This window comes from Onychomys torridus, chromosome X (genome assembly GCF_903995425.1).
Source record: "Onychomys torridus chromosome X, mOncTor1.1, whole genome shotgun sequence".
Taxonomy (NCBI): Eukaryota; Metazoa; Chordata; class Mammalia; order Rodentia; family Cricetidae; genus Onychomys; species Onychomys torridus.
The window spans coordinates 100,830,357-100,848,720 of NC_050466.1; the positions used below are offsets into that span (position 1 = coordinate 100,830,357).

Consider the following 18,364-nt stretch of genomic DNA (forward strand, 5'->3'; position numbering starts at 1 on the left):
AGGATGGAAGCTCTGGTCCAGATGTGAGTTCTGGGGCAGATGGTAGCTGGGGGCTCTGGTCCAGATGAGATTTTCTGGGAAGTATGGAAGCTGGGGGCTGTTTTCTAAGTCTCCAGATGTGACTGGGGTCTCTCTCTGGTCCAGATGGGAATTCTGGGGTATGATGGAAGCTGAGGGCTTGTTTCTAAGTCTCCAGAAGTGGCTGGGTCTCCAGCAGATGGGTGTGCGGTCAGGGTATGGAGGTTGTTGTGTCCACTGGAGGGTCTTGGAGAGGGGGAACCTTCCTGGTGGGGATGGGGGGTCCTGCCCTATTGCCAGAACCTGGGGTCCAGTTGGGCAGGTCTTCCCCAGAACGGCTGGTGCCTAGGGCTGTGACCTAGGTGAGGGCCTCTCTGGGTGTGACCCCAGGCACTCACCTCTGGTCCAGATGGGAGTTCTGGGTTGGACAGGAGCTGGGGGCTGGTCTCTCAATCTCAGGAAGTGGCTGGGGTCTCCGGCAGATGGGTGTGGGGGCAAGGTGTGGGGATTGCAGGGTCTGCCTGCAGTCTTGGAAAAGGGGAGCCTTCCCTTAGGGCCTGTTGAATGGCAGGAAACTGGGGCCAAGTTGGGAAGGTCCTCCTGGGATGGCTGGTGCTCATGGGTGTGCCCTAGAGGTGGGTGCCCTCTGACTATAACCCCAGGCACTAACCTCTGGTCCAGATGGAAGTTCCCTAGCCTCTGTCTTTTTATAGGTGAATTGAGTCAGTTGATATTACTGACCAGTTATTGTTAATTCCTATTATTTTTTTTCATGGTAGTGTTGTGTGTTTCCCTTTTTTGGTATTCATTGGTGTGGGATTATCAATTCCCTGTGTTTTCATGGGTGTGTCTAACTTTCTTAGGTTGGATGTTTCATTTCCTTCAGTTCTTTATGTAGGGCTGGATTTGTGAATAGGTATTGTTTAAATCTGTTTTTTTTTTTTTTTTGGGGGGGGGGAATATTTTGTTTACTCCATCTGTGGCTTTTGAGAGTTTTGCTGGATATAAAAGTCTAGATTGGCATCCATGGTCTCTTAGTGTCTGCATAATGTTTGCCCAGGACCTTCCAGTTTTCAGAGTCTCCATTGAGATGTCAGGTGTTATTTTGATGGGTCTGCCTTTATACGTTACTTGACTTTTTTCCTTTGCAGCTCTTAATATGTTTTTCTTTATTTTACATGTTTAGTGGTTTGATTATTATGTGGCAAGAAGACTTTTTTTGGGGGGAGGGTCCTGTATATTTGGTGTTCTGTAAGCTTCTTGTATCTTCATAGTCATTTCTTTTCTTAGGTTGGGATAGTTTTTTTCTTTTATTTTGTTGACTATATTCTCTGTGCCTTTGAGCTGGTATTCTTCTCCTTCTTCTACCCCTGTTATTCTCAGATTTGGTGTTTTCATGGTGTCCCCGATTTCCTGGACATTTTGTGTTGTGACTTTGTTGGCTTTAATGTTTTCTTAGACTGATTCTCTCTTCCATCTCTTGCATTCTGTTGGTTATGATTGCATCTGTAGTTCCTGTTCATGTACTCAGACTTTCCATTTCCAGCGTTCCCTTAGTTTGTTTCGTTTTTGTTGCCTCTATTTCAGTTTCCCTGACCTTTTTGATTGCTTTTTCTTGGCTTTCTTTATTGGATTTATTGATTTCTTCCAATTTTTGTTTGTCTTTTCCTCAATTTCTTTAAGGGAATTCTTCATTAGGATTTTCAGGTCTTGCTGATGTAGAACCAGTAGGTTCTGGTGGTTCCAAATTGCTCTTTTTGTTGTTGAATATATTTTTGCACTGGCACCTACCCATCTCTTCCTCCAAACAGTGCAAAAGGTGTCTGTGTCTGAGGGAGCCTCTTTTGGTCCAGTAAGCACTCTTGGTCCAATAGGAGCTCTTGGTCCAATTCAAGCTCTTGGTCCACTTGGAGCTGGTGGAGTCTGTGTCTCAGGCAGCAGTTGTGATCTCAGAGGATGGGAGGGTTTGGGATTGAGGTGGGGCTTGTAGGTTACAGGGTCTGGTGGGGAATGGTGGTACTCTGGCCTGCCTGCAAGAGTCCTGCCTTCTGGTCTGCAACTGAGACTCTTGGTCCACTCAGACCTGGTAGAGTTTGTGTCTTAGGGAGCAGCTGTGATCTTGGAGGATGGGTGAATTTGGGGCATGGGGTAGGGCTTATGGGTTATAGGGTCTGGTAGGGGGTGGTGGTAGTCCAGCTTGCCTGCAGGAGTCCTGCCTTGTGGCCTGCAACTGGGACTGCAATGGGTGCGGGTATGGGGGTTCCAGGTCGTGCCCCTGAGCCTAAAGCCCAGAAGATAGATTGATCAGCTAAGATAACAAAGACTCACCTCTTGGTCCACTTGGAAATTCATGTAAAGTTCTTAATACATGCACAAAGATAAAAAATCTCAATAAAGGCTAGTTAGTAAAGTAACTTTATTATAAGGGGTTTACATTTTAATATAATTCACCCAGCCTTCTGGTTAGATCAGCTAGAAGAGATAGAGCCCAGAATTTATTCACACTAATTTAGACCAAAATGGTGCAGTCATTCTCTTTGATTCATTCTCCATTCAGGGGGTGAGACTTGTCTTTGTTGTTTCCTAGTGCAGAAGAAAAGCAACAAGAATGAAATACAATAACTACTCTGATCTGTTGGGAGTATCTCCATCTTCATTTCTGTATTCTCCCAATCAGAGAAAAGTACCTTTTCTTTCAACCAGTCATGGAAGATCTGTAATCTTTCTCTCTTCTCTCAGACTAGAGCTGGGTATTTTACAAAACATAAATATAAAATTTTACCTTTGCTTTGTGCATCTTAACATATCTCAGCAATGATTTTAAATAATTTTCTCATTGTCACACTTCCCCAATTAAGGTACCCTTACATAAATCATGTAGAGTAGAAAAATTAAAAAAAAAACAATGAAACAGATTTAAATATAATTTATTAAAAATGTATCAGTTAACAAACCAGATATTTTTCTTTGGGAAAAGTGAAAGGATCATTATAATTTTATAACATTTTCATTGCAGGGATATAACAAATGCATGTCATAGGGCTCATGTAAAAAGCCCAATGCAACCTGGTAATCTTCCTTTATTTGTAGTGGTGATATGGTGTAACATCCCAGTTGGGGTTTGAAACATGGATGGCACAATATAACACTACATTATGGGATTATTTACACATACACACATGAATTTGTAAATTATGCTCAGTAACAGATGAATAACCACAATAATAAAATAGAACAAAGTACCATACTAAAAAACATATGAATGTGATCTTTTTGGTATTTCTCTAACTTAAAATTTTGTACTGTACATCTTAACCACATCAGCCTACATCTTTTGTCTTTATTTAGAATTTTCACCTTTTCTCTTAAGAGAAGCACTTTAGGGTCATTATTAAGAAAAATAAGGGTTATTTGAATACAAACATTGCAATATTTTGGCAGTCCATATGATAACTAAGATGACTGTTAAGTGACTAATGGGCTACTAGCATAGCATACAACTTGGATACACTAAACAAAGATGCTTCAAATCCTGTGTGGGATCACATAGATTGAAGCAGAATGGCAGGAGATTTCATCAATTTACTGAGAATGACAAGCAATTTAATACTCATGGATTTCTGAAATTTTCCATTAATATTTTTGGATCCCAATTGACTATGGGTAGCTGAGACTGCAACAAATAAAACTGGATGGTGAGGGGAGTGCTATATAAACATACCATGTTTAGATAACCACTTCGAGAAAATAGTGCTTAGATAAAGAATATTGAAACAATTCTTTAACAATCTGAAAGAGTAGTTACCACTAATAGATGCCCCAAATATTAATAATAAAAAGCAAACAAGCAATCATTTTCGCTGGGCGGTGGTGGCGCACGCCTTTAATCCCAGCACTTGGGAGGCAGAGCCAGTTGGATCTCTGTGAGTTTGAGGCCAGCCTGGTCTATAGAGTGAGATCCAGGACAGGCACCAAAACTACACAGAGAAACCCTGTTTCAGAAAGAAAAGAAAATAAAGAAGGTTAAAAACATCCATTCTCTTATCCATAAATCTGTAATATACTATAAATTTGTAGACTTTGCTTCAGAATTAGCAATAGCAACCATTTATATAGCCTACCAGCTCATATAGGCAAACGTTATAGATATGGCAAGCTGGGTTCCAGATCACCACAATAAAGCAAATTTTGCAATTTAAAGAGTCATACATTTTTTTTATTTCCAAGTACATGCAAAAGTTATATTTACACCACAATAGAGTATCAAGTGTGCAGAAGCATTATATTTAAAAAGTAAGACATCAATTAAAATACTTTATTACTGAAAATACATAAAGTTACCAATTGCTGTTAGGAAAAAATAACAAAATATGTACTTTATGTAAAGTTCCCAAAAACCTTTAATTTCTAAAAACCATAGGATAAAGCAAATTGAGATGTCATTGTTTAATATTTAAGAAACATGTATGAACAACAACCATAAGACAGGCACAGTAGTTGGTCCTTGAAATACCATACTGGTTAATATAAAACTGATACCTAATCTGTTTTAACCTGATTCTAGGTCATGACCTAAGGCTCTAAAGTTATAATTCTGTTTGTTTAAGAGAGTCACAATTACCATGAAATTTCAGATAAAAGAGATCCCCTTTCTGGCCAGAAATAAAAAAAGAATGAGATACTATTTCATGGCACTACATTGGAATTTAGTTTTAAAGCACAAATATGCTTTGGGTAAACAGAAATGAGGAAGGGTACAATTATGCATTCTAGATAGAAAGATGGTGGACCTGAAGATTACCATGAGATTGGAAACAGTGTAAGAAATTTAAGTATGGTGAAGGGTGATACCCATTTATTTGTGTTCAAGCAATATGTCATTATTTGAGGAAATGATGAGAAAAATCAAGGAAGTAGCATCATTCTAAAGAGTTAGACATTATCTGATATTCAGGTGTAGTAATAATGAAGATCTAAAGAAAAAATAGTATAGCAAAATTTCATTAACTAATAGTGTGATCTGGCATAGTGGCCTGTGCCTTTAATTCTAGCATTTGGAAGGCTGAGGCAGGGGAAATAGAACTTCAAATCACCCAACAAATATTAGGGGATCTTGTCTGGAAAAAATATAAGAAAGAAAAAAGAGATATGTAGAAAAAAGAAAAATAAATTAATTTGTATTCATTGTAAAACTGGAAAAGGAAGCACTCAAAGTAACAAGATTGAGAGATAACTACTGTAATGTTACAAACACATGAAAGGTCAGTGAAGTTTTTAACACTGAAAATGAAAAGATGTGGAAGACAATCAAAAGTTCTGAGTGACTGACTGATGGAATGTGTAATGGAAAGAGAGAAATCAAAGGATTTTCTCTAGTACCTATTTATGGTAGCTAGTTGCATGGAAAAAGCTTTTAAAATTACTGGAAATGAAGTTAATGGGGCTCTGGAGATGGCAGAGTGGGTAAAAGCACTTGTGCAAGATTGAAGATCAGGGTTTGCATCTCCATCATCCACTCAAGTGGCAGGAGTGTCGTGTGGCCCTCTGATAATCCTAGTGCTTGGAGAAAGAGACCAGGATCACAAGAGCAAGCTGGTTAGGTTGACTATCTGAAATGTAGATTGCTGAGTTCAACTGAGAGAGCCTTCCTACTATGTTAATCTTGGGTCTCCATATACACATGCATACCCATTAACATTTACCCCTATACACATTGCACCAATACACATTCAAACACATATGCATGTACACTACACACACATAAATATGACAAAAAGATGAATGAAGATAAACACAGTGGCAAAAAACTGTAGTCTTATTACTAAGGAGGCCAAGGCAAGGGAATCACAAATTTGAGGCAAAACTGATTAGATAGGTGGTTAGACAGATAGGTAGATATCAGAAATGAAAAATAAAGACCACATTCACAAGAGCTAGAATAATTAATTCACTTTTGTTGAATTTGAGATGACCATGGAATACCCCATTGAAGACATTCTGTTCTTTTCCCATATTTTTAAAAAATATTTATTTAATTTATTAAAGTATGTGCACTGTTGTGTGGATATGTGCACTGTCTTAGTTAGGGTTTCTATTGCTGTGAAGAGATACCATAACCACGGTAACTCTTATAAAGGAAAATATTTAATTGGGGTAGCTTACAGTTCAGAGGTTTAGTCCATTGTCATCATGGTGGAACATGGTGGTTTACAGGCAGACATGGTGCTGGAGAGGGAGCTGAGAGTTCTACATCTTGCAGGCAACAGAATGTCAACTGAGACACTAGGCCGCACTCTTCCTCTAACAAGGCCACACCCACTCAAACAAAGCCACACCTTCTGATAGTGTCATTCTCTATGAGTTTATGGGGGACAATTACATTCAACTACCACATTCCACTCTCTAGCTCCTATAAACTTTTGACAATATCACAAAGCAAAATGAAGTTAGTTCAACTTCAAAAGTCCTCATAGTCTATCCATGTTTAAAAGACCAAAGTTCAAAGTCTTTTCTGAGATTCATACAACCTCTTAACTGTAATCCCTTGTGAAATCAAAATAAAAAATCAGATCACATACTTACAACATATAATGGCACAGGATATAATTACCATTCTAAAATTTAGGGAAGGAAGCACAGTTAGGAAATACTGGACCAAAGCAAAACCAAAAGACCAAAAACTGGTTGGGCAAACTCCAAACTCTGCACCTCCAAATTCTGATGTCAAAACTCTCTGCTCAGTTTCTTTTTCATTGGCTGGTTCCATTCCCTGTTAGCAGCTTTCCCCAGAGGACATCCCACAGCTCTGGCATCTCTAATATCTTAGGTTTGCCAAGGCAATCCAGGCTTCAACTTCACAGTTTCAAGCAATGGTCTCTCTAGGCTTCCATTAAGGGACACTCCTGACACATGCCTGGCCTCAGTGGCTTTCTTTAGTTGTGGAGGCAAATTCCATAACTCGTTTTTTCTATGCTTAACTCTAAAGCCAGAACCATGTGGCCAAAGCTGCCAAATTTTGCTGCTTTCTGGGGCTGTAACATGGCCCTCTAGTTCAATTACATCTTTATCAGCTTTCTGTCCTCCGGTGTCTAATCTTGGCTGTCCTGAAACTTGCTCTGTAGACCAGGTGAGCCTCAAACATAGAGATTTGCCAGCCTCTACCTTCAGAGTGCTGGGAATAAAGGCATGCACCACCACTCCGGGCTCTAAGCTTTTCTTTATTTTCTTTTCAGAAGTTGGAAATTTAGGTGGGTGGGATCCATCCCTGAGGTCACCACTCCCTTTATTTCATTTCTTAATCCATTTATCTCCTTGAACATAAGATTTAGGTCTATTTCACTTCCTGGTGACCCTTTTCTCAATCTGTGTACATTTTGTATTTTTATTGCTCAGCTTGCTCCTTTTCATTATAAATAAATCTTCATTAGAGTCTATACTTGGCTGTTTTGAGATTTCCTCTGCTAATAGAATTAATCCAAAACTCTTCACTTGAGCCCCAGGCGGACTCTTTGGACAAGGGCAATAAACAGCCACATTCTTCACCAAAACATCACAAGAATGATCTCTAGGCAACAAACTAACATCCTTCTCTGAAACCTCTTGATTACCACAGTTCAAATCATTATCAACACCGTTGTGTTCCATGCTCCTACTAGTATGGCCCATAAAGCAGTGCTTAAAAGCATTTTACTGTTTTCCTAACCCATAGTACCAAAGCCAAAATTCCTCCAAACAATAACATGGTCAGGCCTATCAAACAATATCTCAGTCCCTGGTACCAACTTCTGTCTTTGTTAAGATTTCTATTGCTGTGAAGAGACATCATGACCACAGCAATTTCTATGAAGGAAAACATGTAATTGAGGTGGCAGCTTACAGTTCAGAGGTTCAGTCTATTATCATCATGGCAGGGAGCGTGGTGGGACATGATGGCATGCAGGAAGACATGGTGCTGGAGAAGTAGCTGAGAGTCCTACATCTTGCAGGTAACAGAAAATGGTCTGAGTGTCACAGTAAGTTAACCTTGAGAAAAAGAGACCTCAAAGCCTGCCCCCATTGTGACACATTTCCTTCAACAAAGCCATACCCATTCCAACAAAGCCACACCTCCTAATAGTGACATTCTCTATGAGTTTATGGAGGCCAATTAAATTCAGATTACCAAGTGGATGTAAGTGCAGGTGTCCACAGCTGCCATAAGAGGCCATCAAATCCCCAGTAAGTGGAATTGCAAGCTTTTATGAGTGCCAAGAATTAGCTTCAGTCCTCTAAGCAGTAAGTGCTCTCCAGCCATGGAGACATTCTATTTTATAGGAGAGTTTTGAGAAAGCTAGAGATAAGATTTGGGGAAGTCCTTTAGGTTGGTGGTGTTGAAGCTACAGACAACTGGTGAAATTAGGACTAGTAATGATAGTGTACACATCAGAAGATTTACATTTTCAGTGTCAGGAACAAGTACACTAAAGTGGAAAAGCTGTATATAAGAGAAATATTTGGTAATTGAAAGGTCAAAAAGCTAAGAGATATGGTCTTAAGAATGATCACTATTTAAAGAGAGCAAAGATAGGTATATGGGATGATTTGGAGGAAGGAAAGGGAAGGGGGAAATGATGTAATTATGTTATAATTTCAGAAAATAAAAGAAGATATAATATTTTTAAAATATTTAGTACAGAAAGATCCAGAATATTAAAGGATGAAGATTTAGAAAAACAAATTTGAATTGCTGTTTAATAGGACAATGATCATGTCTGGTATAGTAATTTCAGCTGCATGCTATTAAGAATTACATTGCAAAAGGGTAAGGTCAAAAGTGTAATAAAAAGGGAAACAATTGTAAGCGGCTGTTATTTTCAAAAAGTTTGAAGAATCTGCATGAATTCCAGTGGATCTCAATAGGTTTTGTTAAAACTCAAATTTCTGGGCCTTATCTTTTAGAGATTCTGTTTTAGTAGGTCTTGAATATGGGAAAACAGTTTATATTTCTGTCAAGTACCCAGATGAGGCAGATGCCAGGGGCCTAGGGACATCACTGAGAATTATTGCTTAAGATTTAGAGTCTGTTTTTGTTTTCTTTCATTCAAAGTCTAGTGATTTATTTTAATAATAAAAGGAGTAGGAATAAGCAGAGAGGGCTACACTGCAGATGCAAAAGAGACTAGACTATGGAATAAAATTGATTCGTGGCCTGAGGGATACAAAAGGGTCAAGGAAAGCAGTGCAGGAAGCTTTATATTTTCTGAGGGACACAGGGAGTATGAGTAGATTAGAGACATGAAGGAGAAAAACTATTTTTGAAAGGAGAAGGGAGGCTTGAAAAATTCTCATTTACTTTGTGGTAAAAGCATACAGAAGTGGAAGATAGCAACTGATGAGAGTGGAGGGAACTGTGGCTTGTAAAGTTTGGAGCAGATGCTCCAATGAATTCTATAGGGAGTCAGCAAAATGAATCAAACCATATCTAGTACTGGTAGGATTCCAGATGAAGTTCAAATGTATCCAATCTGAATAGTCAAAAAAAACAAAACAAAACAAAACCCTACAATTTTAAACGGGAAGATACATCATGAAGTGTAAATAAAATTTAAATGTAAAAGATAAATTCAAATTAAATCCTTTAATATAATACACCCTATATTACAATGTCTATACTACTAAAGGATGGAAAAGGCGTATTTTTTTTTATAAATTTTTTTATTTATTTTACATCCCAGCATCAGTTTCCCCTCCTTCCTCTTCCCTCAGTCCCCTCCCCCAACCTCTCCTGTTCCCATCCCCCAATCCACTCATCCTCTGTTTCTATTTAGGAAAAGGCAGGTCTTCCATGGATATGAACAAAACTTAAGGCCTGTGTTTGTAAGTACTTTCAAAGTCTACTTTTTTGTATATCAGTTAGAAAACAATCATTTTTCTTTTAAGACTCTCATTTTAGCTGTTAATTCTCTTGGTTTTGACAAAAGCACCCTGGGAGAAAGGGTTTATTTTGCTTATACTTCTAGGTCACAGTCCATCACTGAGGGCAGTCAGGGCAGGAATTCAAGCAGGGTAGAAAACTGGAGATAGGAGCTGATATAGAGGCCATGGAAGAGTGATACTGGTTTGTTCCTCATGGTTTGCTCACTCAGCCTTTCTTTCTTTCTTTCTTTCTTTCTTTCTTTCTTTCTTTCTTTCTTTCTCTCTCTCTCTCTCTCTTTCTCTCTCTCTCTCTCTTTCTTTCTCTCTTTCTCTCGTTTTGTTTTTCGAGACAAGGTTTCTCTGTGTAGCTTTGTGCCTTTTCCTGGAACTTGCTTGGTAGAGCAGGCTGGCCTCGAACTCACAGAGATCCGCCTGCCTCTGCCTCCCGAGTGCTGGGATTACAGGCATGTGCCACCATCGCCTGGCTCAACCTTCTTTCTTATAGAACCCAGAACCACCAGCCCAGGAATAGCACCACCCACAACGGGCAAAGAAATCACCGGTTCAAGGGTTCGTTCCAGTTCATTCACAGAGGAAATCACTTTGAAATTTATGAGACACATTTGTTTTGAATTTAAGAATCTATTGTGTAGATTCAACTTCATCTAGAGGAGTGCACAGGTTTTCTCAACCTAAGACCAAGGTCCTAGTGTTTTTTTTTGTTGTTGTTTGTTTTGTTTTGTTTTGTTTTTAATAGGAAAAGTGATGTCCCAGAAATAGGAGCTCTAGAACTGGGTTGGGGATTTAGCTTAGTGGTAGAGCGCTTGCCTAGCAAGCTCAGCAGAAGAGAGAGGCAGAGAGAGGCAGAGAGAGGCAGAGAGGTGTAGTGGGTAGCCATCCCAGCATTGGCCTGGAAGTTCCAACCCACTGAGGCTTTGGTAATGGTCACGCCCACAAGGCGGGGCGGAGGAGGAAGCGGAAGACGAAGGATCGGGAAAAAACTCACTCTCTTGGTTCCGGGACGCGGGACGCGAGAGGTGGACCGAGCAGAGTTCTTCCCGATCCTTCGTCTTCCGCTTCCTCCTCCGCCCCGCCTTGTGGGCGTGACCATTACCAAAGCCTCAGTGGGTTGGAACTTCCAGGCCAATGCTGGGATGGCTACCCACTACAGAGAGGCAGAGAGGCTGGCAAAATGGCTCAGTGGGTAAAGGTGATTGTGGCTAAGCCTGATTGCCTGTGTTCAGTCCCTGGAATCCAAGTGGTGGAAGGAGAGAACCAACTCTCACCAGCTGTCCCCTGAATGCACACATGCACCGAGGCACATGTGCACACATACTTGCATGCATACACACAAACACACACATAAAATAAGTGAATAAAGGTTTTAAAAATACTGACAAATTTACCTATTCAAGTACTTATAGCTACAATACCTGACAGACTGGAAGAGGGAAAGAGAGTTAAGTGTGTGTGTGTGTGTGTGTGTGTGTGTGTGTGTGTGTGTGTTTTAATTCTTCAAAGCAACACTGATGATAGAAGGTGGCTTTCATTCACCAAGAGACTTAGATACAGACATTTACAGGAGTGCCGAGCAGCAGTGGTACATACCTTTAATCCCAGCACTCGGAAGGCAGAGGAAGGTGGATCTCTGTGAGTTTGAGGCCAGCCTGGTCTATAGAGCGAGATCCAGGATAGGTACCAAAACTACACAGAGAAACCCTGTCTCGATAAACAAACAAACAAACAAACAAAAAACACAAACAAACAAAAAAAGACATTCACAGCAGCTCCCCGAAATGGCCAAGACTACAGATAACTAATAGAAGTGCAGATACATAAATTGGACTATACACATTAAATGAAATATCACACAATAATTTTCTAGGAGTGGTAGTGTCTGCCTGCAACAACAGTATTAGAGGCAGAGTCAGGGGAATCATGGGCTCTAACCCAGATTGGGATACAGACTAAGTTCCAAGCCAGTGTACACTAAACAGTGAGACTGTCACAAAAAGAAGCCAACAAGCCAGGTGTTGTGGCACACGTTTTTAAATTCCGGCACTCAGGAGGCAGAGGCAGGCAGATCTCGGTGAGTTTGTAACTAGCCTGGTCTACATAGTGAGTTCCAGGCCAGTGGGGGCTATGTAGACCCCTTGGGGGCAGGGAGACAGAATGATAATTTACTTCCTAGGTGGTGGCATACAGCTAACACCAGTACTTGTGAGGTGAAGTCAGAAGCATCAGGAGTTAAAACCAGCTTTGGCTACATAATGAGTCTGAAGGCAGCCTGGGCTACACAAGAAACTGGAGGGAGGGGGAAGGAAGGAGGGGAGGAAGGAAGGGAGATGGGGGAAGGAGGGAAACAATACAGCAATTTAAAAAGTAAGCAAGTAAGCTGACAGGTGATGGTGCATGCCTGTAATTCTAGCACTGTAGAGGGGGAAGCAAGAGCATCAGATCAGGTCAGCCATGCTTACACAGCCTGTGCTATATGAGATCCCCCCCCCAAAAAAAAAGCAAAAAAAAAAAAAAAGAGCAAAACCTAGAAAATAACGACTACCTTACAACATAGATGACTCTCACTGGCATAATTTATCTGTCCCAGAGTCTTCTAGAATGTTTCCATAGCCAAGTCTAGAGATAGTCTATGTGCCTTCCCCTTGATTCCAGAGAGACTCTATCTCAAGACACAGAAAGTTGTAGATGAGGCAGTATTACCTAAGGCTAGACCATAAAGTCTTGCTCTTTCACCTTGCTCTCAGGATGGTCCTCTCTTAGAAGGAGCCACCATGGTGTACAGAAATCCAAGCATCTCAGGAAAGACCCACATGCATGAGCAGTAAGCCCGAGTAAGCTGCACTGCTGTAGCTGAGGCGCTCACCAAGAGCAGCACACACACTTGTCCACCACATCACTTCCTGATCTGTCCATTCCAAAATGGATAATTCGCTTTCTTCCCATCTGCATGTTCTCCTCATCTCCAAATACGTAAGCAACTTATGATGTTTAAAGAGCAGGCATGGTGAACACATCTGCAATCTTAGCCTTTGGGAAGTGGGAGAAGGGGATCAAGAAGGCAAAGGCCAGCCTGGGCTACCCAGTGAGCTACAGGACAACCTGGGCTACAAACTGAGACCCTGCTTCACAAAACAACAAAGATTGGGAGATGGAGAGATGGCTCAGTAGTTAAGCAAATATATTGCTTTTGCAGAGGACCCAAGTTTGATTTCCAGATATATTATAAATTATGAAAGGCTAATGTCTCTAAAATATAAACTCTTACAAATGACCAAAAAAAAAAAAGAAAAAAAAAGATAAAGAAAAAAAAAACATGTAAAAGCTCAAATCAACGAAGGTGAGAGGATAGGGATGTCACAAAGTTACTTTAAAAATTCAAAGTTAAGGAATACCTCAATGACTGTCAGGTATGGTGGCCCATGCCTTTAATCCCAGCACTCAGGAGGCAGAGGCAGGAAGCATCTCTGAGTTCAAGGCCAGACTGGGTCTACACAGCTGTTCCAGAACAGCCAGGGCTGTTACACAGAGAAACCCTATCTTGAAAAATGAAAGAGGAGGATTGGGGACTTAGCTCAGTGGTAGAGCACTTGCCTAGCAAGAGCAAGGACCTGGGTTCGATCCTCATGTCAAAAAAAAAAAAAAAAAAGAGAGGACAGAGAGGCATTCAAATTGAATGACGTCAAAATGTGAAGAACTAGTGTTGATAGTGGCTTTTGGAATACAGGAATAAGCAACTCTAACATACCAGATTGGAATATAATCAATCACAAATCATTTTTAAAGGCATGAAATTGTATTTGCTCACTTGTTACAATCTTGGAAGGAAAATGAGAAGATAGAGCAGAGGCAAGAAAGATTTCCAAAAAATGTAGTGCTTTGCAAAGAGTGTAAGCACTGTGACATATTTGTATTTATTGTTTCTTTTTTTAAGAAGTCTCAAATCTGTGCAAGAGGTGTTTTGATAGAATATCTATTAAATGATGTATTGAAACAACTTACCCCTAGTGACATTGCAATACAAATTCCAGGAGAATAAATTCGATACAAAGTTTGATTTGAGAAACTCTAATTACACTGATGATCCTAAGGTCAAGCAGCTCCCTTTATATGGCTGCAACTACTTTATGAAGGCCTTTCTTTTATAGTCATTGGGAGTTTTCAGCAAAAGGACATTACAGGGATGTTTGGATATTTCATATTTAAGAAATTATTAAATACAAAATGAAAAAGTAGAACACTCAGCCTGAATTTAGCACAGTGAATAACTACCAGCTTTTCCAGGAGAAAGAGAATACCTGGCAGTTCAATTAAACTTTGACAAGGAATTTAAAACAACTTGGATAAGGTGATTCAACTGTGATATGTTGTTTGGAAATGATAATGCTTTTTTTCAGGCAAGTACCCAACTCAGACATTTAGTTCCCTGTGCGTTTTTGTAGTAAGTTCTGGATGTTTGATAGGTAGGGGAAGAAGAATCATAAGCTACCATTTAGGACATAGAGCCTTTGGAATGCCTGGGCCACTCACTGATCTTCTGACCCTATTTGTGAGGGAGATAAAACACCATATTCCAGCGTGTTAACATCTGTCCATATGAACTATGTACGGTTTTGAGTCATTAGGTAACGTTAGGGCAAGATGATTTCAGACTAAGGTACAGACATACACACACACACACACACACACACACACACACACGATTTCAGACTAAGGTACACACACACACACACACACACACACACGATTTCAGACTAAGGTACACACACACACACACACACACACACACACACACACACACACACACATACACACACCCCCACCCCTGGTCTGTTTTGGGACAGTGGCGGAAGTGCTGTAAAACAATCTTCCCATCTGCCTCAGAGGCTCCCCACCACGCTTCCTGAAAGCCCTTGAGTAGTAGCACAGTCTCACCCAGCAGCACCCAGCAACTCTGGTGGGAGTGCCAGGACTCTGGGAAGCGGTCCTGTTGGCTCTGGAGAAGGAAGAAATTACAGCAAGTGAGCTAGATGGCTAGGAGGAAGGCTGAGTTGTTCCGTGTGAACTCACTGGACTCTTTTTTTCTCCTGGATGTTGAGCGGAACCACCTCTTCGCCCCGCTGAGTTTGGGAGAAATGTGCACGTGGAATTAGAACTAAGTCACTTTCCTCCACCGAACTCGGTGCGGGATGGCTTGGAGTTTGGGGTGAAGGAGACACGGAGTCCCACTTTTGACCCCACCAGTCCTTCACTTCGGAGAAGACTGCTTGCAAACGTAGTCCCCTCGGAGACCTCTGCAGGGCAATCCGACTCTGCTCTGAAGGCCAGGCGGTTGGCGAAGGCACTGCACCGCCCCCTTCTCGTGCTCCACTTCCATTCACCGAAAGCCCCCGCACAGCCTCAGGTAGGCAGAGGCTGGCTGGGGAGTCTCCACCCCTCGCTGGCGGCAGCCATTCGGCGCACGCGGACGCTGAGGGGGTGGGGCCCATTGGCTGGGGGGCGCTGCCAGTCTCGGGAGGGGGTGTGGTGGGGGTGGGCTCTCGGGCCGCCGCGGGTCGAGGCTGCTCACTGTTTGTAGGGTGGTCGTTGAGCTGGAGCCGCAGCCAGCCAGCCTGCTTCAGACTTGCAAACTGTTCTGAGAGTGGGAACGTGCCTGAGAGAGAGATAGAGAGTCAGTGAGTGAGTGCGAGGGGACCTACAGGAGTCAGGGCGCGCGCGCGAGAGGGCCCTAAGAACCAGGCTCCAGACAGAGTGACCATGGCTGTCTCTGCACCTCCGGTGATCTCTGCAACTTCCAGCAGCGCCGGAGTCCCGGGGGGGTTATTCCGGGCTGAACCTCTGTATTCGTCTCCAGGAGAGCCCCCGCGTCTAACCCCTAATCTGATCAACAGTTTCATGGCCAATAACCACAGCGGCAGTGTCGGGGGTGGCGGGATTGGTGGTGGCAGCTGTGGCAGCAGTAACACCAACACTAACGAGTGCCGGATGGTGGACATGCACGGAGTGAAGGTGGCTTCATTCCTGATGGACGGCCAGGAACTGATCTGCCTGCCGCAAGTCTTTGATCTTTTCCTCAAGCACCTCGTGGGAGGGTTGCACACTGTGTACACTAAACTGAAGAGACTGGACATATCCCCCGTGGTGTGTACTGTGGAGCAAGTTCGAATCCTTCGTGGGCTGGGGGCCATCCAGCCAGGGGTGAACCGCTGCAAGCTCATCACCAGGAAAGACTTTGAAACTTTGTTCACCGATTGCACAAATGCCAGGTGAGACAATTATTCCTTGACTCTCTCGCTTCTTATCCCTTTGCCCTCTTCTGCATGTCTTATCATCCTCATCCAACTTTGTCTATAGAGACAGAGTCCTGCTTCTTTGCACTGTAATCAGCAGGGTAGAGAGAATTAGAAGGGCTTATTAATTGGCAGTCCTTTCTAGGCTGTGCTCAGTGGTAGGGCTCCAGTCTGAACGAGTCCCGTACAAACTTCAGTTGCAATCCTCCACTGAAACTTTACAGCCTTTCGCCTATATCTTGCATGGCTTTTTGACTGCTTGTCGTAGTTATTTTCTTTATTTGATTTTCTTTCTTGCTCTTCTGTGGCCATACGGGTCGAATAGTTTTTCTTCTGAACACGCACACACCAGGGGCTTTCATGGGGTTGGGGTTGAGGTTGGGGGCTAGCTGAGCTGTAACCTGGGCTCCTAAGCTGGCAACTGAGAAAACAAGCATTTAAGGTATGCAGGGGGACGGAAGTCTAGAATCTATCCCAGAGGGTGCTTCGATCCCCATCCTGTATGTTTGTTCTGAGAGTGTATGGGATGTGTGTGCTGTGATGGTGGTGGAGGTGTGTGTGCGCGCGCGTGTGCGTGCGTGTGTGTGTGTGTGTGTGTGTGTGTGTGTGTGTGTACACACGCGCCCGCTTGTAGAACTGCCTTTAGTAAGGACATATGCTCATGCCTGCTGTGCAAAGCTCCCTGGTGCACGGTAAAGTAGATGAGTCCTATTTTTTAAAAAACGATGAGGACAGATGCCATTTTCCTGGAACCCTCCCTTTTGGGCCACCTGCAGAGGTTAATGTGGGGCATGAAATGCTGGGGCTAAGACTAGGCTGAGGGTTGGTGAAGAAGTTAGTAAGCTTTCTTTTCTTTTTTTTTTTTTTTTGAGAGGATGCACCAGCTCCCCCACCCCAGACAAACCAGTTAGAAGGGACCCTATTTCTCCTGAGAGGACTGTTTAAATAATAATAGCCAGCTTCCCAGGTCATAAGTATACCCTCTCGGGGTATCACAGTTTAAAAGTACATTGGAGACTAAGTGTTCATGTGCACTCGGAAGCAACTTATGTTTAGTGTTTTGAGTAAAAAGGAAAAGAAACTACTTTGAGAATTTCTGACATTCAAAAGTATAAGTTAGGCTTCTTAATGTTTATTTCATCTCCTGTCTGGCAAAATCTCAGGAAAGTAATCATTTGACACAGGAGATTAGTGTACAAATGAAGAGATCACAATTCCTGGATGAAAAGGAGCAACGAGCTTTTCTGTAAAGCAGCAACAGAGTTTATCATTTTACAAGGAACTTCTGCTGAGGTCTGGTCCCACAGTGCGACTTTAAATGATGATATTTCTTGGTCTGTGGACTGAAACTGCAACTTCATTTTCATGTCTGTTGTAAAATCTAAATTGCTATCTTTAGTGGAAATGTACTGATAACTTATAGGCTAACTGTTGCTTACTAGTACAATAAATAGCATAGTGCTACAGAACTTACATGAGAACCCTTTCTTGTTCCTTTGAGCAACGTTCTTCTGTGTTCAAGCACAGAACCAGTTCATATGGAAACTCCTACCTGATTCACATGTAAGGCTTACAAACCTGGCTTATGAAATGGGCTTTTCTTAAGGTATAAGATGAACTGTTCTAAAGATGAGCATTTTCTTAATGGCTTTAAAACACAAAGGGTGGAAGCTTCCTTCATTGGTTTTTAAAAATAGAACTATTTTATAGAAAATAGAAAATTTTCATTTTGACTACAAAGAATATTACTAATATAGAAACTCAGTGAGTTACTAGAACTTCTGATTCATTTGCTGATATTCAGATACAATTAGATGAAAAATAATTGCAGATAGAAAAAGCCATGTTCATCTGTTCTCTTTCCCCTTCATCTCTGTTTCCTCCTTCCCTTTTCTTCTCCCCGTCACCCTCCCCCAAATGGTCATTCCCAAAGTGAAAAATTTTATACAGGGATTTGTTTCCTTTGTGAATAATTGGTTCTCTCATTCTTGAGAAATAGTTATGAGTTTCACTCTAAAAGTAAATAGGTTATCATTTTAGTGTGATTTTTGATTGTTTCTATGAATAAGAACTTTTCCTAAATTTTAATGAGAGATATTAAAGTGAAAATGATAAATTACTTAGTATCCTGAGACAGGTCATTCTAT

At 41.6% G+C, this 18,364-nt stretch overlaps 1 protein-coding gene across 3 annotated transcripts in view; it reads left to right on the plus strand.

The window, feature by feature from the left end:
• The first annotated feature begins 15,512 nt into the window (after positions 1-15,512).
• Positions 15,513-18,364, plus strand: part of Dach2 (dachshund family transcription factor 2) — a 508,482-nt gene continuing 505,630 nt past the window's right edge. For 2 of the 3 annotated variants that reach the window (XM_036174726.1, XM_036174727.1), the window contains exon 1: positions 15,513-16,193. In XM_036174726.1, the coding sequence (XP_036030619.1) occupies positions 15,685-16,193 (509 nt within the window). In that variant the 5' untranslated portion in view covers positions 15,513-15,684. The remainder of the gene's footprint in view (positions 16,194-18,364) is intronic. The other variant, XM_036174725.1, reaches the window with a different exon arrangement.